Raw genomic sequence first — 26,086 nt, 5'->3', positions numbered from 1 at the left:
CCTATGAGAGAACTGAGAGATGACTGAAATATAGAGCTGAGAGTGAGCTGTGTAAACTGTAAAAGAGAGCTGAGAAAGCTGAGGAAACAGTGTCCAAACCTCTCTCCGTTTGCTGGTCCAAACCTCCGACTGTTGTGCTGCGTGGTCACCTTCAGATCAGGTTGAACTGATGGCCAAGGGACTGAGGCTAGAGCAGGGCCAGATCTGAGGATCTCAGGGGCTGCACAGGAGGCTGAAGTGGAGCTGTAGGAGAACTGAAGGCAGGAGCAAACTGAATGAGAAAACAAGGCAGCCAAGGGGCCCTTTTATAGGGCTGGACTGAGCCAACCCAGTCTGTAAACAGACCGACTCAGTCTGTTTTACAGACTGGTTGGCCTACAACCAGCCTATAAAAAGCCCTCCCTGGCTCATTTGCCAGGGGAGTTTTTGGGCTGCCTTTGCAAGCTGCCTTCCCTGCTTACCTGTCCAGCCTTTGGGGACCCTAAAGGGACTCCTAACCTAGGCTAAGACCTAAACTATAAGATGGAAACAGTTAACCTGCTGTTCTCCAGTGGGTACTAGTGAACAAGAACTGACTTACTGACTTGACCTAAGGCTGAGAGACTGACCTACGTAGCTTGTGCCTGATTGTCCCTGGACAAGGGCTCACAAAGGGGTCACAGCATATGACAAAATCTCCTATCTGGGAACTATAATGCACTTGTCGATGTAGCCAGTGTGTCACCTTGCACCCAAGTGCAGGGGTGCATGTGACATTAGTCTTCCAAGCTCACATTCATACTCTCTGTGTGCTCTCTCGTCTCCAACAAAGTCTTTGACAGAGTTTGCTTTGTAAATCTCTTGTTTGACAACTAATCTTGTCAAACAAGATTCATCTAGATATATCTGGATATTTAAAATCAGTTTGATGTCCTCCAGGAAGTCCACATCACCAACTTTCTGAGTCATCATGCAGAAGACACAGCATGCCTTTGGTTTATAAGTGCTCCCTCTGGTGGTCTGATGGGTCTCTTCCTGTTGAGAACTCCACGCTAGCCAAACATTCCAAAACATCTTGCTAAACTCATAAAAGATTATTCAGCGCACCTCTTTGAGTGCCATCCGCCTGTGATTCTGGAGCCATGCAACAGTCTGGTTGTTCTGCTCTTGGAGTCTGCATTCAAATCTTCCCCCTCAGTGTCGACGGCCTAGTTCTCAGTCTCTGAATCTGGGTGACAGGTACTGTCCTCTGCACAGGAATCTGAACTGGTGCACCAGCACTCAATGTATAACATTCTGCCAGTCATCATCTCAATGTTTGCAAATACTGTCTTTGGGATGCTTTGGGGCAGCAGCTCCTCTTTCACGGCTATATATCTAGGCTTGTCACATTAGAATATTCTTTGTTTCTTCTTGGTCCCACTCTTTGAAGAGTCCCGTGCCTCTATTGAAGAATCACCAGTAGTCTTGGGCTTACCTTCCTTCCTTTTCTTGACGCAAGAATGGCCTTGTTCTTCGCACTTTGGTCCCTGTACTTTTTTCTCTCTGTTTTCCTCTTGCATGAGCATCGAGCTCAGAGATCTAAACATGAATCTGAAGTGGTGCACCAGAACTCAATGCATGACATTGTAACAGTCATCTCACTGTGTTTCCTTTCATCTTGCTCTCAACCTCAGCCTATCCCCCATCCATCACTTCCTAGTCCTTCCGCATGTTATCAACAAGACTTCGACCATTCACTAGCTCACATATATGGTAGCTACGTAGACATAGACAGCCAGCCCACCTTGATGGTAAAGCTCACCTCCTCACTCACTTTATTCACATTACTACAAAAATCATTTCCCCACACAGCCTAGTCAAAATAGGGAAGTTGAAGGAGGGGTCCATGTCTCAAACTAGCTGGTACGATGATGATTGCTGATTAGACAATGATGGCACTTTGAGACCAAGCTGCACAAGGAATAGATACGTAGAGAGTACGCATTATGCGACGCAAGAACCAGAAATTTCTTGTCTGACACGATTAGAAACTTTAAATATCCTCTACATTAGTAACTAGAGTTCTGGATGAAATCTTAGAAAAGAATCAAAATGTGTCCCATCTAGAATCTCACCCTTTGGAAGAACTACATGTACACCATTATGGTGTCCCCAGCCCCAACGAGACATCTCGAATATTTTCTTGCTTGTCGTCTCCATCCTCTTCAACAGGCTAGGCAATGGAGTACAAAATTTATTGTTGCTTTGTAGACTTCTGCAAGGCATTCGACTTAGTTTCCTGGGCTTTCCTCCTCTCATGACTTTGGGCATTGGGGATTGCAAATGATGTCATTTGGGTAGTCATAGGCACTATACGAGAGAGTTATGTATGTATCACATAGGGGATGTTAGAGGAGGTGAGTTGCACCATTGGTATGAAGCAGGGATGCCCTCTATTCGCCACCCACTTTGGCCTCTACATTGATGAGTTGGCATCCTCCTTTGATACTCTGGTCGAGTGCTTGCTTGACACTTGCAGAGACTCTTGTCCCTATCTTAGTTTATGCAGACAATGTTGTCTTGATCTTAGACACAGTGGCAAGCCTACATACCTATTTGGCAATTGTCCATGCATTTCGTGACAGTTGAGAAAGGAGAGATTGTGAGAATTTATGCAAGGAGGGGAAGGTCAATCTCAGTAGGAGGTTATGACCTCAACACTTCTAATGCCCATTTTTGGCATGAGTCCTTCACTTTTTCAAGGACACAAGTTGGGATTTTCACATCTTATGTATACTTGGGATGCATTTTTGCAAGACCCTGGTTCATAGCATGAAATTGGCGGCCTATGCTCGACTGATTAGAGTGCATTGCATCATTAGCAAGATTAGAGAGGAAGTGTTTTGGGCCCACTTCTAGGATGTGCACACAAAGCTCCTCCTCTTTGACTCCTTGGTTAGACTATTAGTGTTATATGTAGCAAATTTTCAAGGGGTGGACCTCAAATTATTAGTGGGTTGGATTTGAGAGATTATATGTCATGATTCTCTCCCGTAGATAGCTATGAGCCATCTCATAGAATCCAAATTGAGAGTGGATGAGAGGCCGAGGCCAAATGACTATTGGAAAGGTTACCTTCCCATCTCTAAGCCCCCATATGAGGAGAGCATGGGGGGGGTGGACCTGGAAACTGATGGAGGGCCACATGGGCAGCACTATGGCTGCCATGGGGGCAGAGATCGGGGAAAGAAAGAAGAACTTGGAGGAGCAAGCAGATGGGGTCATAGGGCTGACCTAGGGGCTGGGCCTCTGCCTTGAAGTGTGGGCTAAAGGCCCTAGAAAAGAGAGCCCCATAGGGGCATTTATAGGCAGACCAGGTCAGGGCCTGGTCGGCCTGTTTGGGTCGGCCATAAGCAGCCTTTGCCTGGTCAGTTTTTACCGCAGCCCTTGGGGGCCTGTAAAAGGAGGGCCCCCAGGCCCTCATTCATCATCACTTGGAGCAGCAGTTTAGGGAGCAGCAGGAGCAGCAGACCAGCCTTCTGTGGGACTCTATCCAGCAAGAGACAAGTGGGCTGTAAAGCTGCAGACCTAGCTCAAGTGCTGCCGACCTAGGCTGGCCTCCGGACAGCAAGGTGGAAGGGATCGGGACGAAGAGTCGACATACGCTCGAGGTGGAGAACGCGGGCTCAATGTTCTAGAGATATCCGGCAGATAGTAGAAGTACCTTGTGGTAAGATCAAAGGACCACGCTCTGGTGGGACTTTGGATCTCTCTCTTTTGTATTGTGTCCATAGGTTTGGACGGAAATATATTATTTTGGTGGTTTCTATATTTGGCTGGATCATAGTCTATTTACTAGTCTGCACATCTATGTGATGCACATAAGTTAAAGAAGTTTGTGATTCCACTCCACACACTCACTGTGTGAGCTCCTGGGCTATTCTATCAGTCTTTCGCTGTGCGTACCCTCTGTTGGTCCATTTCTAACAATGACATCATCGTGGATTGAGACTATGCACAACATGTAAGACGTGGAGATAGAGGAGCATGTGCGTGAGATGCCCTTGATAGAATGAGATCTGTGAGAGATACCATTGTTTGTTAAAGCAAGAATTTTAGGATATGCGCCCAGTCATTGTCTATCTAGACCAGAGGTGTGCCATTCTTTTTGTGTTAGATGCACACTTGTGCGATCGGCACTGGACCAGCAGGACAGACTACAATGGGTTATAGACTCCTTAATAGGAGATGAGCCTACACTCAATGGCCACCTTCACCGTGCAATCCCGAGCTTGACGCCCATATATGCTAGACCAGCATGAGGATTAGATGCAAGACCAGTGAGCAGATGCCGCATTCGGGGTACTCTCCTTGCAACATTAGGCCACCTCATGGTGCCCGTGGGTCAAGCCTACTGAGCAAGCCGTGAGGCAAGAGAGACATGCTTTGGAGACATCAAACCTATGGTTGGGACCCCAGCTAGGTTCCTTCATAGCTTCAATCTCTCATAGCCGATTTTGAGCTGAGCCTACCTGCCGTATTACTTCTTGGCGGACTCTAGCATGCCTCACATGAGTTTGCCCATGGAGTAGACCAATGGACAATAGTCGTAGATCTCAAACATTGTTCAGAGACATTAAAGAGCCTAGGGACCCTACATATTGCAGATGTGTATTAGACTCCTCCAATTCCCCTACATGTGGTGTGGCATGACATATTCAGATTTTGATCTTATAGGCTTTTTTGGTTTTTCATACAAACTTCTTTCTACTTGCACCTGTTTGCACCCTTTGTTCGAGTCGATATGAAGTAATTAATGGCATCTGTCCATGTAGCGGGAGATAGACTATCCTCACTCTCTCTCCTACTCAATACTAATTGCAACTGCAACACAAAGTGATGCTGTGGATGTGAGTGAGGAATCAGAGGGAGAGAATGTAGTGGACCTCCGAAGAGGAAATAGATACAACTGAATAATGAATGCCCAAAGGGCTGAATACAACTGTATGAAGGGGCTGAAACCCTCACTGCAAAACTGGAAGAGTAGACTACCTAGATTAGGTGAATCCTCACTAGATCCTTGAAGAGGCTGAGGCTACCCTACTGGTCTGCTGCGGGGAGTCCTAGGTGCTGCTTCACTGAAGGCTGGAAGGCCTGAGGTGGGATGGGAAATGAAGGCCAAGGGGCTTCCTTTTATAGGTTCCCTTGGGCCTCAAAACTGACCGACCAGCGTGGCCGACCCTGCTGCTGCCCACCGACTGGGCTGACGTGGCCGTGGCACCGACCAGTCCACATGGCAGCTGACTGGCTGCTGATGTGTTGCCTTTGCTGCGACTGTTGCTGCGCCCTGTTCTTGTTGGCTGACTGCGTGGCAGTCACAGGTGGCGTGGCTGCTCGGGGCTGAGCTGGCTGCCTGCGTGGCAGTCCAGCATGGCCACGGGCTGTGGATGCCCATGGCAGTCCATGTGCAAGACTTAGCCCCTCTTATATAGACGTAGCCCCTGGCTGTATTTAGCAAGACTTACTAGTTAGTCCTAGACATTCCCTTAGGTGCCTTGTGGCACAGTCCGAGCTCTAGGGTTAGCTGCCTTGGCTAACACCTGCCACATGCAGGTGAATATGTCACCAATGTCAAGCACCAACTAGCCATAGTTAGTTCTGCCGGTGAATCAAAAATGAGTTTTTCGGATGTGGATCTTGGAAATGTGTTTGGAGGCACTTGTACTCTAGCCTCACAAGAGAAATGTATCCCATCGTAAGCCTATCTCGGGCCTTGAAGCAGTGATTTTTAGGTCTACACAGGGTCCATACATAAGTATATTTAGTTGTGCTGTTCACTGAGCTGTGATATTAAGTTATATGCAACCAAGCGATGCAAGTAGCTGCTTTGATTCAAGTAGATGCAAGTGGCTGTGAGTGGCTATGTTATGGGTAACATGAGCTCTGCAAAAGAGTGGAAGTGAAAGCCAGCATTTGTGGGATTCTTTTTCCAAATTAAAAGGTTTTGTATGTGACAAAATGAACTGATTTTCTGTTTTAATGCTCCTGTTTGCTATCATCCATTATACTTGCAGTTTCTTGGGGGAGAAAGTATTGTGCACTGCAATGCATATCATATGTATGTCAATAATTACATATTTAAATTTGGATTGAGTGACCTTTGCACCTGCTCTTCACTCATCTGTGTGGGTTTTGGAACTACTGTTACTGGCTTTTTGGGCTATACCATGAAACATGGCTTATGTTGAGATTGGTTTATCATGTAAATATGATCTATGTGCTTATGCTTATATTTCTGACACATGATAAATATCTTTTTGTTACTTATAGGAGTTAACAAAAGCTGTGAAATGAAGATTTTGGCAGGAAAGACGGTGGAAGATATAAAAAGGGAAGCTGCAAAAGAGAGAGCTTCATTAGAACAGATGGCACGGATGCCCTTGCAACACGGTTCACATCCTTTCTATGTGAACAAATCTGGAGGTTATAAACCGTGAGTTGGAAACCACTTTTTATCCAGTTTCTTTTAAATTGAGAGTGTTTTATGTTTTGTATTAGTTTGAAGTGCTTGAAACAGTATGTGGCGTCTATAGAAGCTCTGAGCTTGAAGTAGGAAGCAATATTAATGCAAAGGTGGGAAAAAGCGTTTCAGGGATCATGTTGTTTTCTAGGCGGACTCATGTATGCCTGGGGTATGTTTGAATGGCTGCGATTTTTTTTTTGTAGCAGCTGTTGCCTTAATGCTTAAGAGTCTTAGCCAGTTGATGCTGTCTCCCAGATATCATGTAGTCTGTTTTGAGGCATAAACTGGTCTTAAGAGTGACAATTTTGATTCTTAGCTTGCATGTGTTAAAACTGTTCACGATACCATTACTCTCTTGGTTGCCTGACATGCTTAACATATTTCAAATTAAGGCAGCTGTTGCCTTAATGCTTAAGAGTCTTAGCCAGTTGTTGCTGTCTCCCAGATATCATTTAGTCTGTTTTGAGGCATAAACTGGTCTTAAGAGTGACAACTTTGATTCTTAGCTTGCATGTGCTAAAACTGCTTGCGATATCATTACTCTTTTTGGTTGCCTGACATGCTTAACATAATTCAAATAATGCTTCGAATTAAGCTTGTGTCATGGCCTGCTACTAAAAGAACACCAGGAACCAGTTTTTTAAATATAAATTGGCTTGTCGTATTCTCGGATTTAATTACATTGTTAGGGTTTCAAGCTAATTCTAAATGATCTTATGTTAGTAACCTTTCCTGGACTTAGCGGCTGCAAAGATACAATGCAACTGAGTAGATGAGGGGGGTTGTTTTGACTTTAAAAAAGGAAAAAAAATGAGAGAGACAGCAAGGCCCTAAAACAATGAGACGGTCGCCTTGCCTCACAAAAATGGTGGAGACCCAAGACAGAGAGGATAAAGCAATGTTTGAGACAAGGAGCAAGAAAAATGGCTCTCTACAGAGATGGGAAGGTCCACTTCAGGGTTTGTGTGGCCAATGGTGTCCACATGGCAGTTTGCAAGTGCAATGCACCCTACTAGGACAACTAGATAATTTCCCTGACACTTTAAAGGCAAAGTTATCATTTGTTATGTATGGACTCTTCAGGACCTGCTACTGAGGACTGCCAGTAGTCGTGGTGGATATGTACATGTAGGACCTAGCTTATCGGAATAAGACATGGGATGAACATGATTTCAGGGGCTCAAAGGGCGTTGGTTATTCTATTTCGCTTACACTTACAAGGAATCATCAAGATGTTGCATGTGAGGAATGGAAGCGAGTGCACAACAGTGGAGGAGAAACAACTCGATGAACTGCTGTATTGAGAATTGACAGGTTGGCATGAAGTACAAGGGTATAAACCCTAAAACCCAAGGGTGAAACCCAAAGTGGGATTAAAACCCTCACAAACAACTAATTCACCCATTCAAGCAGTGGTTAATGGGAAAATGCCTCAATGAGGGAAAAAGTGCCCCTTAATACTAACCTAATATTGACCACTGCCTTGATATTTCCAACATTCCCCTAGCAGTGTTAATATATTCATGTACAAGGTGTGATCTCAAATTTCAACCACTAAATGGAAAGAAGTTTAAAGCTTTGCGGAAATAATAAAACTTTTCTCAAGTTTGTGCCTTGGTGAACAGATCATCTAATGTGCCCGGCAAAAGATCATGCTGATCTCTCATGCCTCTCTGACATAATGATATGTGTTTCATTTAGGTATAAAACACAAGATTCCGAGCTACTGCAATAGCACTTTGATTGTCATTTAGAATTGGGATGGGAGACCCCAATGATGATGTAGATGTACAAGCAATTGTCGCAACAAAACACATTCAATCGATGTTGTGAAAGCTGCCCTATACTCAGCTTCACACGAGGAGGTAGCAACTGTTGACTATTTCTAACTCAAATATGAATGTCCGAAAAATAAACACTTTCTCTTGGTTGATTGTTGAGAGTCGTAATCACCAACCCCAATCTGAGTCAAGATAATCATGCAAATGCAAGTCACTCCCCTTGGGAAACATCAATCCAAATGACAGTGTTGTAGGCTATCTCATGGGCTATCCATAGATGCCACTTATACCTTGGTATGAGCCTTGTAGGCCAGGGCTATTGGTATAGTTAGTTTATGTACCATCTAGGTCAGTTAGGACAGTTAGCCCTAGGGTTTTGTTAGGTTGGCTCTACCTTGAGCCTCCACACTTCAGTTTTGCAGCAATCTATTACAGCATCTCGTTTTTCTCCATTGTGCTTCCATTTTTGAGCTTCCATTGCTTCCAACACCCAACAGTGGTATCAGAGCAGGTTGGGAATCCATTTCCTCAGCCATTGACAGCTTTCCCAAGCTGTTTGGCAAGCTCTAGAGTCCTCATTCTTGCTGGTCTTGCTGGTTTTCACACTCCCACTAGTGTTTGAGACCTTTCCAAGCAATTCTGTCGCGAAAGATCTCATTCTGACGCAAGAAGATCGCATTTTGGAGCAGCTACTGTGAAGGAGACGCATTTTGAAGCAAATATGAGCACTTTTCTGTACCAAAAACCTAATTGTATGGACCTGTCAGAAAATCCGTACACCCGTACGGACCTGTCAAAAAAATCCGTACACCCATACGGACATTGTCAGAAAATTCGTACACCTGTACGGAAATTCATACGCATGTCAGAATCTGTACAATTGCCAAAAATCCGTACGGAGCTGCCTCGGGGTGTGCGCCAATCATTTTTCAGGTTTCTCAGCATTTTGGAGCTGCCTCGAGCTGCGTGCCAACGTTTTGGAGCTGCCTTGAGCTGCGTGCTGGCATTTGGAGCCATTTGGAGCTGTTGAATTGATTTGGAGACTTCTCTTTGAGCCCTTCCCTCCTCATTTGGCATCCCTTTGTCTCGGGCTGCGAGCTTCTCCATTGGATCTCTTTCACTCCATTTCTACGTGCTCTCCTTCTCGTGGGAGCAGTTCTTTTGCTGTAATTCTCATTTTCAGCCCTCATTTGCTCGCTTTCAGAGCCTGTCACTGCTGTTCATCATTGGGTAAGCCGTTGTTGCATTGGCTTTTTCCAATTTCTGCTTCATTTGCATTTTGGAAAGGCCTCGTGTTGCCTTTGGGGATTTTTCTTGCAACAGGTACACCTTGGGACAGCAGAGTCTTTTGCAGACATAAGCTTTGAAGCTTGGGCAGATTTTTTGGCACTTGATTCTGAGAGGTTGCCTTTCTCTCATTTGCTTTGCTAGTTGGTGCATTTGCCTTGTATTCCAGCACCATGTCTGGTAGTAAAGATGATTTGTTTGGGCTGATTGGGGCCGATGACAAGCTTGATGGCACCAATTACCCCATGTGGTCATACATGATGGGACATGTTTTGGTTGCGAAGGATCTATGGCATATTGTTTCAGGTTCTGAGGCCAGGCCTACACGCACTGCTACGGGTGCTACACCTGCAGCCTCTGCTTCTTCAGGTGATGGGTCTTCAGGTGATGGTTCTACTGCTACAGGCAGGACTCATGCACCTCCTGCTTCAGGTGCTTTGCCTCCTTCACATGAGCAAATTCAGTGGGATGGTTGTGATGCCAAAGCACATGCCTTGATTGCTCTTTCAGTGAAGCAGGTTATTATCCCTCATATTCGGTCTTGCAAGACAGCTAAGCAGGCATGGAATCAGCTTGCATCTTTGTATTAGGTGCGGAATGAGGCGAGGGTTGCCGATCTCCACTGGCAGTTGAAAGATTTAAAGCTTGATGAGGGTGGTAACATGGATGCCTATCTCACTAATGTGAAGGATTTGAAAGAGCAGTTGGCTAACATTGATGAGATTATGCCTGATGATTCTTAGCTGGTTTCTAATACCCTTGATGGGTTGCCTGATTCATATCAAGGCTTTGCTTCTACATTGAGGTTGGTTGCAGGGGGTGATGCCAATCATTTCTCATTTGACCAGCTTGTTGCTCTTCTTCTTCAGGAGGAGCAAAGTCGTGTGAATCGCAATGCTACTATGGCTAGTGATCAAGCATTTGTTGCCCATCACAAACAAAAAGGTAAAGGCAAGGTTTCAGTTGGAAAGCCCTCTTATTTCCCATGCTGATCATTCACATGGTGCCTCTTCTTCAGGGGATAACAAAAAGAAGAAGAGATGTAATTATTGCAGGAAACCTGGGCATGATATTTCTGAATGCAGGAAGCGCATAGCATCTGAAAAGAAAAAGAAAGACTCTGGTCTTGCAATATCTAGTTCTTCTAGTGCAGAAGATCGACATGAGTCTGCTAATTTCGCACAAGACCACCATTGGGCTTTCTTGGTTACATGTCAGATGATGCTTGTATGGCAGTTTCAGATGTTCGTGATGCCTGGTTCTTTGATAGTGGTGCTAGCAAGCACATCACTTCCTGCAGGAAGTTATTCAGCTCATTGGAGCTTACATCTAAGAGGGGCAGTGTCACATGCACCAATAATGCATCATATACGGTGAAAGGTATCGAGCAAGTTGCTCTTACTTCTGTCTCTGGTGGTATTGTCACTCTAGAGCATGTGCTTTATCTTCCAGGCATTTGTAAGAACCTCGTTTCTATTTCAGCCATTGCTACATGTGGCTTTCAGGTTATTTTTGATGGTGTGAGGTGTGCAGTGTATGATGTTACACATGCCATTACCTTGGTTTTGACTGGCACATTGTCTAGCGGTCTTTACAGACTTGATGCTTATGACAGATGTTCAGATGATGATGCTGCACTTGCCGATGCACATGCCTTTGCTATTGATTGTACCATGGCAGATACTCATTTGTGGCATGAGAGGTTTGGACATCTCAATTTTGGAGCCCTGGTGAAGTTATATAAGGAAGATATGGTTGTCGATCTTCCCAAAATGCATATGCCTACCAAACATGTTTGTGAACCATGCTTACTTGGTAAGATGCACCGTGCTGTGTTTCCCAAGGATGGGAGAGTTGGTGCTTCACATAAGCTTTATCTAGTTCATAGTGATGTTTGTGGACCCATGAGGGTTGCAACTCTTGGGGGGTTCTACTATTTTGTTACTTTTATTGATGATTTCACCAGGTACACTTGGATTTTCGCATTGAAATCCAAGTTTGATGTTTCTTCATGCTTTAAGCACTTTATTGCCGTGGTTGAGAATGAGAGTGGGCTGCACATTGCTCACATTAATACAGACAGGGGGGGTGAATACATGTCGAAGGAGTTTGCTGTTTTTTTGGCTTTCCGTTGGCATTAATCATTGATGCACGGTGCCTTATACTCCTCAACAGAATCCCGTGGCTGAGCGGAAGAATAGATCAGTGCCAGATGCATGTTGAAAGGCAAACATTTGCCTAATAAGTTGTGGTTGGATGCGGTCATGTGTGCAAATTACATCTTGAATAGATGTCCTACAAAGGCATTGCAAACTATCACACCTTATGAGGCTTGGACGGGTTGTAAGCCTTGCATTTCCCACATGAGGACTTTTGGATGCTTAGCTTATGCTCATGTGCCTTCACAGAGACGCACTAAGTTGGATGATAAAGCTGTTAAATGCATTTTTCTTGGGTATAGTTCGGAGAGCAGGGGCTATAAGCTATATCAGCCCCGCACGGGCAAGTGTTTTGTCAGTCAGGATGTTGTGTTTGATGAATCTTCACTATGCCTTTGCTGGACTGTCAAAAACAGCCCGTTGTTGATGCCCCAGACATATTTGACAGCTTGTTGCCTTCGTTTCCATCCGATGCTCGGGATGATGTTCCATCTGAGGTAGGAAAGAGCAGAAATTCAGGAGCCTAAAAAGGTATCCCGTTGGCTCCTTGACACATTAACAAGACACTCCTTTGCCAGCCCGTACGAGAGCAGCTGTCCGGAAAGAGCATGCTAGTTTTGTTGCTTATGCTTTGGTTGCTATAGCATGCAATGAAGAGCCATTATGTCTTTCAGAATGATTGTTGGATGAAGGCCATGCAAGCTGAATTGGATTCTATCCATCAGAATGACACTTGGGACTCGGGAGTTGTGTGATTTGCCTTATGGCAAGAATGCCGTTGGAACTAAGTGGGTTTACAAGATCAAACGGAAAGCTGATGGTTCAGTGGACCGTTACAAAGCCCGTCTTGTTGCTAAGGGCTATGCTCAGCAGTATGGAGACTTTTACTCCCACTTCTAGGATCGATACCATTCGCATTGTTATTGCATTTGCTGCCCACTTTCATTGGCAGATACATCAGCTTGATATTAAGACAGCTTTCCTTCATGGGCATTTGCAGGAAGAGGTCTATGTTTCCCAACCTCCTGGCTTTGAGGTTGAAGGTTTTGAAAGCAAGGCATGCCGCTTGAAAAAGGCCCTCTATGGATTGAAGCGGCACCTCGGGCTTGGTATTCGAGAATTCATTCTCATTTGCTCACACTTGGCTTTCAGAACAGCCCTATAGAGGCTACCCTTTACATCCGCAAGTGTGGGACAGATTTGCTGATTTTAGTCCTTCATGTGGATGACATGCTTGTAATTGGACAAGCTAGTCATGCGCGGGTCTCTATCACTCACAATGGACTTTGGCATACCATGATACTTGAAAATATTCTGCATGAACAACTTCGTCATATGATATGCCCCAATCTTCTTCCGTGTAGGAATGAAGTGCGCCTGCTTGCTGAAGCGATCAATGATTGTCCATATTCCATCATTACCTGTAGGGGTCCTTGGCAAATCAAAAATAAAATCCATGGCTATGCTCTCCCATGGTCCATGGGGTATGGACAAAGGACGTAACAGTCCAGGAGTCTTCCTGCGATCATACTTCGCCTTCTGACAGGTTAGGCATGTGCGAACATACTCATCAACATCACGACGCAACGTAGGTCAATAAAAGAAATGCTCCACCGTCTTAACTGTAGCATCAATACCTCGATGTCTTGCATACGGTGGATCATGACATTCTCTCGTGACCTTCTGCCTTAGCTGCTTAGTTACACATAACCTGCCATGCATCATCATAACCCATCGTTAAGCACATAATGCTCGTGCCTCTGTCCATTAATAAGCTGGTCATAGATTTCAGCAAATTGCTCATCTTCGGCATAGTAATCCTTCATTTCATCCAACTCATTGTGATAAGTAATTGTCACAGTTGAAACTTGTGGCTTCCTGGACAAAGCATGTGCAACCACATTCTTCTTGCCCTCAACATGTACAATCTGAAAATGAAACATTGACAAGAAGTTTGCCCACCTCATGTGCTTCTCGGAGAGCTTAGATTGTGTCAAGAAGTAGTGCAAAGATTGATGATCCGTCTGTACTGTAAAATCAGCTCCCAATAGATAATGCTTCCAAGTGGATAAAGCATGAAGTACAGCCAACATCTCCTTCTCATAAATCTGTAAATGCAACTCAGTTGGCTGTAGAATGCGACTCTCATAAGCTATAGGATGCCCATCCTGTGTGAGAACAGCTCCAATACCATTTTTACCGCAAGCATCCGCATGCACATGAAAAGACTTCCTCAAGTCTGGTAAAATCAGCACCGGATCTGTTGTAAGCTTGCGCTTCAGCTTCTCAAAAGAGGCATGCTCTGCTTGTGCCCATTGGAAAGGCCTCTCCTTGGAAAGCGCATGCATAGGGGCTGCAATTTTTGCAAAGTGACGGATAAAACGACGGTAGTAGGAATACAAACCCAAGAAACTATGAACCTCATGCAAATTCTTTGGTTGTGGCCAATTCCGTATTGCTTCCACTTTAGCTGGATCCATACGAACCCCATCCTTGGAAAGAATATGCCCCAGAAAATGAATCTCAGCCATGCAAAACTCACTCTTCTTGGGGTTTATGAGCAACCTCTGCCTCTTGAGCTCAGCGAACACAATCGCGAGATGCTCCCGATGCTCCTTCTCATCTTTCGAAAATACAATCATGTCATCAAAGAATGTACCCTTGAAGGCTCTGTGGTTTCGAAAGATCTTGTCCATCATACGATTGAAGGTGGGAGGAGCATTAGTGAGTCTGAAAGGCATAACCAAAAACTCATACAACCCAAAAGAAGTCCTGAACGCCGTCTTATGCACATCCTCTGGACGTATGCGAACCTGATGGTACCCACTCTTCAAATCAATGCGGCTGAAAACAGCTCCACCCTTCAACCTATCTAGAATATCATCTATCCTGGGTATAGGGAAGCGATTCTTAATGGTGATTTTATTCAAGGCGCGGTAATCAATACACATACGCCAAGAACCATCCTTCTTTTGAACCAACAGAACAGAGCAATAAGGCGATGAACTTGGCTGAATCAGCCCCTTCTCCAAAAGTTCATTTACCCGACTCATGATCTCCTCTTGCTGCACCGCACTAACTCTGTAAGGTGGTCTATTGGGTGGACGATTGCCAGGTATGATGTCAATCCCATGGTCCTCTGGCCTTTCTGGTGGAAGCTCACTAGGCAACTCATTAGAAAAGCAATCTGAAAATTCAGTTAGAAAAACAGCCCTTTGCTTTTCTAAACGGGAAACAATATGCTCGTCATTTATAGGGGATATCTCTCGAGCAAAAACCATGTACGCAGAAATATGACTTTTCATTATAGAATTAATGGCAGAAGCCGTTACAACTGGGACAGACTCCCCTTTTAATTTTGCGTCAATTACATGGGTCTTCGAAGCCCTTATGCAAAACTGTAATTTTTCTCTTCCTGGTTTCGATCATCAAGTCCCAACGATGCATCCATGGCATACCCAACAAAACGTCACAACCTGCAAGTGGCATAATGTAAAAGTCTTCGCTGTCCACGAAAGTCTGGATATGTAAGCGTAACTTTCCTATAATAGGTGTGACAAGAGTAGTGAACTCCGGGTTAGCCATGCCAGCTTCACGACTCGGTCCCATCTCCTTAGCTCGAATGCCTAATCTCGCTGCCATCTCGGGATAAATAAAATTGGCAAAGACTCTGGGTTAGCCATGCCAGCTTCACAACTCGGTCCCATATCCTTAGCTCGAATGCCCAAACTTGCTACCATCTCGGGAGAAATAAAATTGGCCTTTGCACCTGGATCAAAGAAAATAGGGCTGTTTGATCCCGAACCTTACCCCAAGCTCTGCATAACTCAGTTTCCTCACCCTGGGGCTGCTCACTGATCACGTCAAGCATCAACCCAGCCATGGTCTTCAGTTTCTTCCCCTTCTGATCACCTTTGCTTGCCTCAGCCTTCTCCTCTTTCCACTTTGGGCAATCCTGAGATATATGTCCCGGTTCTTTGCATTTGAAACACTTCTTTTCCTCAAAGAGAGTTCGCCGCTCCTCTGGAATCAAATACTCGGACGTCTTTTTATTGTTTTGTTGCCTCCTTGCAACAAATGCAGCCTTCTGACTATTGGCCTTCTTCTCTATTTTGGAAAATCGGAACCCAGTTTTCTTATCTGTGTTATCTTTCTTAGCTTTCTGCTTTCGTCCACCTTTGAACCTTGAAGTCTTCCCTGCATGAAAGCATAAGCTGTGGTAGCATTCTCGATAAGCTGAGACATATTAGAGACTTGAGTCTTCGTGCAGTAATCTCTCAACTCTTTAGGCAGCCCGTAACAATATTTCTCAACCTGCTCAGTGAAAGGAACAAGCCGGTAGGAGCTAACGGGCAACAAAGCCGCCCAAAACTTGCTGTTATACTCCTCTAAATTGCGGCAATTAATGGAATTCAGCTCATGCCAAGCAGTCATAATGTCAACCTCAAAAGTCGTGGTAAGCCACGCGGCTGAAAACACCTGCTTGAAACCTACCCACGTGTTTGGTGCAGTGTTTTGCATAAGCATAGTGGTCCACCACTAGAGTGCGTTCCCCTTTAGAAAACTAGCAGCCCGGCGTATCTTAGATGACTCTGTGAAATTCCCTCCTTGTAAGTTGCATCGAACTGTTGCAAAAAGGTCAAGGCCTTGAGTTTGTCCTGCACCCCACTGAATGTCTCCAATTTCACGGCTGCACTTGCCTCCTTAAAGTCCTTCAACTTCCCCCGAGGTGTCAAATTGTCATAAACAGGTGCCTGAGCAAACGGGACAGTAACACTCACTCTATCCCCCCACACTACCAGCATTAGGAAAAAGCTGTACTATTCAGACTAGCACCCGAATTTTGCATATTTCCCAAAGCAAGGTTATCTGTTGCTGCGTTAGGCATACCTGTTTGCATCCCTGGGGTTGCTCCAACATTTGCATACATCATGTTCCGTCCCATGGGCTGTAAATTAGGCTGAAACCCAACTGTTTGACTAGCAGGCATGCCCGAAAATTGGGCTTGTGGGCTGACCATAGCCTGAAACACTGATCCACTACCAAAATAGCCTGGCTGAACCGGCTTTGCCAAAACTCCCTGCTGTCCAGAAACCATGGACTGAAAATTATTACCTTTAGTCGGTCCTGGAATCGTGTTAGACTGTTGCTGACCATAAGGGATTTGAGAAGGCTGATCATGAAAATGTGGTCGCTTGTTAGCTTCAACATCCCTATCCCCATCAACATGTGGTCGCTTGTTAGCTTCAACATCCCTATCCCCATCATTAGGCTTCCTTTTCTTCAGCTGCACATCTGAGTTCATCATCTTCTGGAAGCGAGGATTCTGTGTGACCGGGGGTGAAAGCACTCGCGAAACTCTGCATCTGTGCCTTGAATAGCTCCACATCCTCCGCATTCGTCCGATCATCTTGATGCTCTGCAACATGCTGGGTCTCCTCTCCTACACCTTGGTCCCCTCCAAGAGACTGAGACATCTGCTCTTCCTCCTCAGTAAGGCTCACGGATCTCTCCCTGTGTGACATATTTACTGAATAGTATGCTGTCTTCTTCACCTAGTTTGCTGGACTTGCACCAAGCCAGCCACAGGCTCCCCTCTTGAAGAAGTTAGGTGGATCCCAGCGATGGAATCACTGAAACCAGCCTCAACAACGTAAAGGGTGGTAGGATCCACGTAAATACAGCATATACAGTAAATAGACAAGAAAATTTGCACCACACCACAAATCACAGGGGAGCTAGAGCGGTCCTACTAAAAAACAAAGACACCGATTGGCCCCAAACGTTGGCACCCCTTGAAGTATTTATTTAACATTCATTTGAAGCCAAGAGGCTGATTATAAAGGTCTCTGGGAAGCTGCACCACAGGCAAACCAACGCCCTCAGACTTCCCATCCAGCCCACTCTTTGTAATTCCTTGCTCAACTTCAAACGGTGAACGGCATCCAATCACTAGACAATCTTGTATTCTCATCCAACCAAAGCATGCAACAGAGACCCCAATAGCATCCACTGTCTGAACCACTCCTGCAATCACACATCCAAGTGCCCAACCAGCCAAACACGGCTGAACAACTGCAAGATAAAGCCCTCAACAGCTCAACTCTGGTGCAACCAAACAACCACTGTTGCATCCGTATGCGTAAGGTCTTTTTCGTACGGATTCTGTACGGCCATACGTACGGATTTCCGTACGTCACTTTTTGGGGGGGGGGATCGGGATGCGTACCTTATATTATTGCTTGGCTCCTATTTTCTAATCTGTACGACGTCCTTGTGAAGGCTCCCGAATCCCAAGAAAGGCCGTACGTACTACAGTCTACGCCCAAATTCCAATCACCGACTCTCTGCCTGCACACCGACCTTGCTACCTCAAGAGACTATTTAGGCAGCCGTTTGCCCTCTATTTAGGCAGCCCTTTGCCCTCTTCTCAAGAGCCTATTTAGGCAGCCCTTTGCCCTCTTCTTCAGTTCTGACTCCCGAGTCTCCTCAGCCCTTCACTTTTCTTCAGTTTGCCCTCTTCTTCAGCACCTTGCTGCCCTCTATTTAGGCAGCCCTTTGCCCTCTTCTACTTGATTTGGAGGTCAGTGGTCACCGTACAGTTGCAGCCCGCAGCCTGCCTCTACACTCTACCTACTCCAAGCGTCAAGGTAATTGCAATGGCTGCTCTTTTTTCCTGTTTTGCAGCAAGTGCTCTCTCTTTAGTTGATGCCATCTAACAGGGCAGCTTGCAAGGGCTTCAAGCCCTCTTTGGAAATTGTCCCTTTGCCCAATGCCTTATTTGCCCTCTTTTGCAAATTTGCAGCTTGCAGATCTGCAAATGGGAAGACAAAAAGGACCAGAATGGGAATTTGTAGAGGCCTTAAAGCCTTTGGGGAAGGGCCAATATACTTGTAAATGTAAATATTGCCTCATTCATGGGATGGAGGACCGACCCGTATAAGGGCACATTTTCTTGGGCTCACAGGCTTGGGGGTTGACAAGTGTACCGCTCCTCTTGAAAATGTGAAAGATACTTGTCGAAGATTGCAGGCAAAGGCGGCCCTAAAAATTGCTCCAAAACAGCTTGTTGAAGATGTGGCTGATTTGGGAGATGCCTCAGTGAGTGGTACTACAAGTGGAAATGCATCTGGCAGTGCATATGAGCCAAAGCAAAAGAAGTTAAAGATGTCAAAGGGAACCTTGGAAAAGGCATGGGAGTCACAAGCACGGAAGGATGCATACATTGCTCTCCGTCGTTTTTTCTTTGCAGAGGAAAGGGGATTTGAGAAGATAGAAGTGACCCTAGAAATGATCAACAAGGAGAAGGATGATGATAGGCTGCTAGTGAGGCAAGCAGATACAGAGGGAGAAGACATTGCAGCCCCTATTGTTACACTTACAGGAACGATGGATGTTGCTGCAGCTTCAAGCAGCTCTAGTCTTTTGGAGTTCCATGGCGAGGCAGATGAGGATGAAAGTGATGAGGAGGAGGAGGAGGATGAGGAGGGTGCAGGCATTGATGATGATGATGATGAGGATGAGGATGAGGATGAAGATGCAACTTGAGGCTTGAGCCTCATTGGTTGTGAATTGTCATGCATGCTTTATTTCCGGGCTGTGGCACACTGGCAGCCTTTTCTTTATGATGTTTTGCCTTTCATGTTTTGAAATTTGGTGTAGCTACTAGTACCTACTTCCTTTGATCATGATGTTCACTATGTATGAATCATGATGTATCAAAATCTAGAATCCAGATGACTACGGTCTCTGGAGGTTGGAGTCTTTCATGAATGATGAATCACGATTTAGGACTCATGACTCATGAGTGATGACTTTAAAATTAATACAAGTTTCAAGTTTCAGTTTAATACCTCTATGTCAATTTAATGTGTACAATGATCAATGATCAATCTATATTTTTCTGAATTTTTTTGGGTAAAACTAGGGTCACGTATGTTTCAGTCCCAAGGGCTGAACCATACTCCAATCATACTTCCGTACTCGTATGACGTATGCGTATGGTAACGTATGGAAAAAACTATGCAAACAACCAAACACTTCCCAGTGGGTTGCCTCAATCTATAGCCTCCCTGGCCACTGCCCAACAGCATAAATCAACCCTTCTTCGCGAGGAAAGAAACCAAAATGCAATAACTAGCTAGCAACCAACCTGGGAACGGCAAAAGCAGGTAAAGACAAGCCTTCTTCTACCCGGAATCCGCAGAAGAAAGGTCACCCTGGCTAGAAAACCCAAGATCCTGCGGAGATAAGCTGATTCTGCTTTGGCACAACCCCAAACACAGCTTAGAAGCGAGCACCCTTGCCTGGAAAGTTGCCAAAGTGAGCTAGCACAGTCCGGAAGCCTCCAAAATCAAATCGCAATCTTCTTGGACAGCTTGGACAGCCCAAAAATTGAATTGCAATTTCCGTGCACAGCCCAGAAATAGAATCACAATTTTCTCTGCACAGCCTGGACAGCCTGGAAACTTCTGAAAACAAATCGCAGTCCCTGTAGCAGCCCGGAAATACCTGGAAACAATACCAGAACAGGACGCAGATAGTTGGCACAGCTCGGAGGACCTGGAAACGAGCTGGAAACTGTGGAAACTGGATCACAATTTGTAGTAGACACTCCTGGCAGAAATCGCAATCTGCAAAAGGTCTTTGATCTAGTGTATTTTCCTCTGGCAGGTCCTGGATGTGCTGGTACAGGCCTTGACTGGTGACGTTTTCCCTTGGCAAGCTCCTGAAGCTCTTGGTAATCTGCGATTTTGCTATAGCAGCTCTTGGCAGGCTTTGGCAGCTCACAATTGATGATCTGGGTCCTTTTGAAACTGATTTGGCCAACTGGACCCAAAATAAGAGCTCTAGGCCCCTTTTGTAGTCCTGTGCCAAAAATAGCAGTTTTTAATTGCACCACTCTTTTGGCCCCCCTATTGCACACTTTGGCCCTAAGAATTAATTGCCTAGTAACTGGGCGCACATTCACTATTCCAAGGGCTCACTAGGAATTTTAATTCCCCAAGTCCCACCCCATGGCCGGACCCTCGTGCCCCAAAGGCTCAAGGCAGTCACGTGCAAATTACGGGAGTCACAAATCAAAAGTCCCATAATTTCACGTCCTTGTGACATTCAATCACGTCATTTTGATTTGGATGTAACGTGTGATGCCCTTCTCAGCCAAGAATTTTGCAAATTCATTTGAAATGTATTCCTCCCTCTGCCAGAATGTAGGATTTGGCACGCAATTTGCATGAATTTTAACCATAGCAATGAAGTGCTTGAAGACCATAAGAACTTTTGATTTTTCCATGAGTGGAAACACCCATTCAAGCCTTGAGCATTACTAGCTGCAATTTTCTAGCAGCCCGAACAACACTGGCCTAATGTACAGAAGCTCCATGAGCTCTCCCAATTTCAAATTTGAAGGCGCTTGACTGAAAACGATTTCTCTGCAGGGGTTCTCGTGATGAAACTGAGAATTTTCACGACAGAAGTGCTTTCCAAGGACGGGGGAGCAAGAGACAACCTGCTCTGGAACCACATTGTGAGAAATGGAAGCGAGGTGCACAATGGTGAAGCCACTATAGGCATTTGGACATGCAAATGGAGCATGTGAAGAACTTGCAAACAGAGCTCAATATTAAGGCTATCCGTAGCATTTCTTCTATGTTTTTATAGGGAATTCGAAAACCATGGGCTCCAAGTTTTTTGGTTGAGCAGATACAGTTTATGGATGATTGCTCATATGTTCACAGGCTTGTCCTTTTTCAGATGCTTTTTAAGAAAATGTCAAATCCAGGGGCTGCTAGCATTCTCTGCTAAAGGGATGCCTTTTCTTGCATATAGGGTCTTGTGATATAATATTTTTCCATACCTGTATTATGTTGTTTCTTAGCCTTGTAAAGTAATCACTTCTTAGCTAAACTTGGCTTCCTTATATACTTCGTTACCTCAAAACACTGTAAAGGCACAAAGACATTCCTCCTTAGGTTGAGATCACCTTGCCTCCTATGTGTTTATTAAATTAGAAAAGCCATGGAACAGGCATCAGAAATCGAATTTGATGATGGATTGGCATTTGTGCTGTTACATTTTGTCAAACAATATATTTTGACATTCTGACTTCCACATTGGAAAAGGTTTAGACTTTGAGTTGCTTGATTATTGATCTTGTTCCTGATGTTTTCCCATTTCCTATGTTGATTGTAAAATGTTTGTGTTTGTGTTGCAGTATGACACTCGGTTCTGCAGAAGGTGAACACAAGAACTCTTACTTTATGAAGCAGCAGCCAACTGGCCCCGTTCATGGTTATACATTGCATGCTTCCTCTCTCAGACCTCTGCACATAGATCATCATCCACAGCTACATCATCAATTCCATCTACGCGTAAACATTCCAACTTACCTGGATGAATTTAGACACGGGTTTCCAAGAAGAGGGTTGTCTGTCCTGTCAACACAGTGGTGGGGCGACGCTGTACCTGACAAAAGGGAGGACAAGAATGTGGATAAGGATGAAGAGGACATGAGTGTCAAATTCTCTTCTGGTTTTCTTGAAGGTACGCCAGATGAACTTACAGCTGGACAGCAAAATGCAGACTTCACAAATGCCAGTTTCAGGGAGACAAGCAGAGATGTGAATGAGAAAGATGACTTGATGCCGGCTAGCATACTTGCAAGAACGAGGAAGAATGCGGTGACCAATGGGAGGAGAGGTTTGGGAATAGCTGTGACCAGAGGGTATGGGGCATACCGCTTAGGAGAGAAGGATGAAGCGTTGCTTAGAGCTTTGTTTAAGGATTCTCTACCCAACCTATGGGGAGCTTCTTTTTTGTCTTAGATATCCTTATTACGTGGTTGTCTTTCCATTTAGAGCATGCAAGGTGCTCTGGTTGTTCCTCAGACATTTTCTTTCAGTGTCTGTAGGGGCATGGAGCATGGATGTGAGTTGAGAAAATGGGCATTTGTAATGTGCAAAGGTTTTTACTGCCTTTTCAGGCGAAGCTCTTTTTGTCCGAGCAGGAGAGAAGAAATAATAAAATGAAAGCAGGCAGCAAAATGACAGAAAGAGGAAGGAGGAAAATCGAAAGGGAAGAGAAGGATTAGAAGTGGACATATAATTTTAGAAGATGAAAAGTAAATTAGCTGAACAGCTTTTTGAAATACATTTTTAAGAGCATACTCAAGAAGTGAACAGGTGCTTTTTTTTTTTCCAAGGCTCATCATCAAACATATTGTAATCTAGCAGCAAGTACATTTTGGGTCTGCTAGAATGGTCATGAAAGGCACCTTCAAAATATGTCTAGAGCATCAATCTAATTAAAATATGTGATCCCAAAGCTGTGATAAGGAAGCTTTTATTTTCTTTGTTTCCAATGGTAAATTTTTATTTGCTTATTACCTATGGGGAGCTTTTTTGTCTTAGATATGCTTATTACGTGGTTGTCTTTCCATTTAGAGCATGCAAGGCACTCTGGTTGTTCCTCAGACATTTTCTTTCAGTGTCCGTAGGGGCATGGATCTGGGTTGAGAAAATCGGCATCTGTAATGTGCAAAGTTTTTTACTGCCTTTCCAGGCAAAGCAGGCAGCAAAATGACAGAAAGAGGAAGGAGGAAATTGAAAGGGAAGAGAAGGATTAGAAGTGGACATACATAATTTTAGAAGATGAAAAGTAAATTAGCTGAACAGCTTTTTGAATATACATTTTCAAGAGCATACTCAAGAAGTGAACAGGTGCTTTAAAAAAAAAAAGGCTCATCATCAAACATATTGTAATCTAGGAGCAAGTAGATTTTGGGCAGGCTAGAATGGCCATGAAAGGCACCTTCAAAATATGTCTAGAGCATCAATCTAATTAAAAAAACCTATCGGGCAGGATATGCGATCCCAAAGCTGTGATAAGATAGCTTTTATTTTCTTTGTTTCCAATGGTAAATTTTTATTTGCTTACCTATGGGGAGCTTCTTTTTTGTCTTAGATATGCTTATTACGTGGTTGTCTTTCCATTTAGAGCATGGCAGCATGCAAGGCACTCTGGTTGTTCCTCAGACATTTTCTTTCAGTGTCTGTAGGGGCATGGATGTTGAGAAAATCGGCATTTGTAATGTGCAATGGTTTTACTGGATTTTCGGGCAAAGCTCTTTTTGTCCGAGCAGAGGAGAAGAAATAATAAAATGAAAGCAGGCAGCAAAATGACAGAAAGAGAAGGAGGAAAATCGAGAGGGAAGAGAAGGATTAGAAGTGGACATACATAATTTTAGAGATGAAAAGTATATTAGCCAAAACATTTTCAAGAGCATACTCAAGAAGTGAACAGGTGCTTGTATTTTTTAAAGGCTCTTGGGCATGCTAGAATGGTCATGAAAGGCACCTTTAAAATATGTCTAGAGCATCAATATAATTAAAAAATCCTGTCAGGCAGGATAGGCGATCCCAAAGCTGTGATAAGGAAGCACTTATTTTCTTTGTTTCCAATGGTAAATTCTTATTTGCTTTGTTTCTCCTAGAGTGCCTTTGCTGAAAGCAAAGTAGTACAAACATGCAAATACAAAAGTGTTAGAATTCGTGGTTAATGCCCCACATGTTTTGCCCCCCCATTTATGAGGAGAAGGGCAAGGGGCTTAGGCGGTTAGAAGGGGGAGTGATTGAGAGGTGGTCGGTGGCCAAGGTCAAAGTCAATGGTCGGTGGCCAAGGTCAATGGCCGGTGGTCAAGGTCAATGGTCGGTGGTTAAGGTCAATGGTCGGTGGTCAATCCACCACCCCTTTGTGGCCTCTCCCCTCTATTGTATAAAGCCCCTTTCCCCCTCACTATAAAACAACACTCAAACCTTCAACCTCTCAAGATTGAAGCTGATCCAGCAACATGCACTTAGTAGGGAGAAGGCGACTTGTCTAGCCCACTGTTGGTGGAAGAAGATTGCAGCAACTGCTGCCCTTTGTAGCTGCTCCTCTTGCAGCCTTTTTCCCCTTCATTCTAGAAGGAAAAACTTGTTCAGTTTTGCCATCTCCTTTGTTACGTTGTTGTTGCACTTTTGTTGAGTTGTTTTCAAGCAAGTATTCATCTCTTTTTTTTCCGTTGTACCGTGATTTCTAACAAAAAGGTGCTTGTGTCTCAAAATTTGTGGACAAACCCAAGTAACAAATGAGATAAATTCTTCTAGCAAGGAGCCTTACTAAAGGATAGGAAAATGGCAAGCAGACCCTTGAGGAGGAGGACACCTAGTCCTAAGGGACTCACGGTAGACATCTTGAGTGTTAAGTGTAAAGAAACAGAAAGCTACTAGGTGTTGCCTTACATTTAAACAAACAAAAAGCCACAATTGAAAACTAGTGTAATAATTACTCTTATAGATGTCACGGGAGTAGTTGGAGAGAGACCCTTGCTATGAGTTTGGCAAATGTATTACCATCTATTTCAAATTTCATTCGTACCACCAGCTTATACCTTACTAGTCTTTTATTAGGAAAAAGTCAATCACTCTCTAGATATTATTGCTTTATTGCTTCTGGCCCATATTATCCTTGCATTCCTTGATTCAAATTCATTTAGGGCCTCTTTCACAATAATGGGTGCTTTGCTTTCATAGTAGCCTTGCATTCACTTTATTCAAATCCATTTATTGCTTCTTTCAATATAATAGGGTTCATTGTTTTGATATAGGAAAACATGAACAAAGGCCATTGAAGCATTTTTAGTGAATACATTGAAACTTCATTGTAGTATAGGTTCCTTTGTTTGGATGTGAAGGTGGCCTAATTCTATGAACTTGGGAGAATGTCTCATGCTGCCAACCATTCAACTTGGTTACATTTAATTTTAACTTGGTTGTTTGGAGAAGCTATCTTTTATGATGCAATGTATAAAGAAATAGTCACATCGAAAGATGTAATTTGCATCATAAAGAGATTACATTTGTCTACAACACACATAATAGAGACCAACAAATTCATTAAGGAAATCATAGCTTCTCTGTGTGTGTGTGTGTGAGTGTGGTGGTGGTGGTTGGGGGGGGTGTGGGTGTGTGTGTGTGTGTGTGTGTGTTGGGGGGGGGGGGGGGGGGGTGGGGTTGGGTGGGTGGGTGGTGTGGGGGTGGTGGAGAGAGGTCATTGAGCTTCGTCATGGTGTATCCTTGTTGCTGCAAGCTTGCCTCGAGTCTCGTGCCTTCTTGAGAGCCTCGTCTTCAATCCTACGCCTTCCCTCCAGCCCCGTCTAGGGTCTCGTGCCCTCTCTGGAGCTTCGTTCAAGGTCTCACATCTTCTCAGGAGCCCAGCATCATCTCTAGAGCCCCCTTTTAGGGTCTCTACGTTTATTCTTAGGGTTTCATGCCCTTCATTAGCTCCTCCGTCCTCCTTCCCTCTCTGTGCACCTATTGTAAGGCCTCTTTTGG

The 26,086-nt window shown here is 44.4% G+C and overlaps 1 protein-coding gene across 1 annotated transcript in view; it reads left to right on the top strand.

The window, feature by feature from the left end:
* Nucleotides 1-23,097, top strand: part of LOC147901409 (uncharacterized) — a 40,868-nt gene extending 17,771 nt beyond the window's left edge. Inside the window, exons 3-4 of the mRNA XM_087375919.1 lie at nt 6,318-6,454; nt 21,928-23,097. Coding sequence (XP_087232045.1) covers nt 6,318-6,454; nt 21,928-22,537 — 747 coding nt within the window. The 3' untranslated portion in view covers nt 22,538-23,097. The remainder of the gene's footprint in view (nt 1-6,317; nt 6,455-21,927) is intronic.
* Nucleotides 23,098-26,086: the final 2,989 nt, after the last annotated feature.

Source organism: Dipteris shenzhenensis, chromosome 6 (genome assembly GCF_047967505.1).
Source record: "Dipteris shenzhenensis isolate YYH24624 ecotype China chromosome 6, Dip_SZ_1.0, whole genome shotgun sequence".
NCBI lineage: Eukaryota > Viridiplantae > Streptophyta > Polypodiopsida > Gleicheniales > Dipteridaceae > Dipteris > Dipteris shenzhenensis.
Note: the sequence above shows the minus strand (reverse complement) of the source record. Positions and strands in the feature narration are given on the sequence as shown.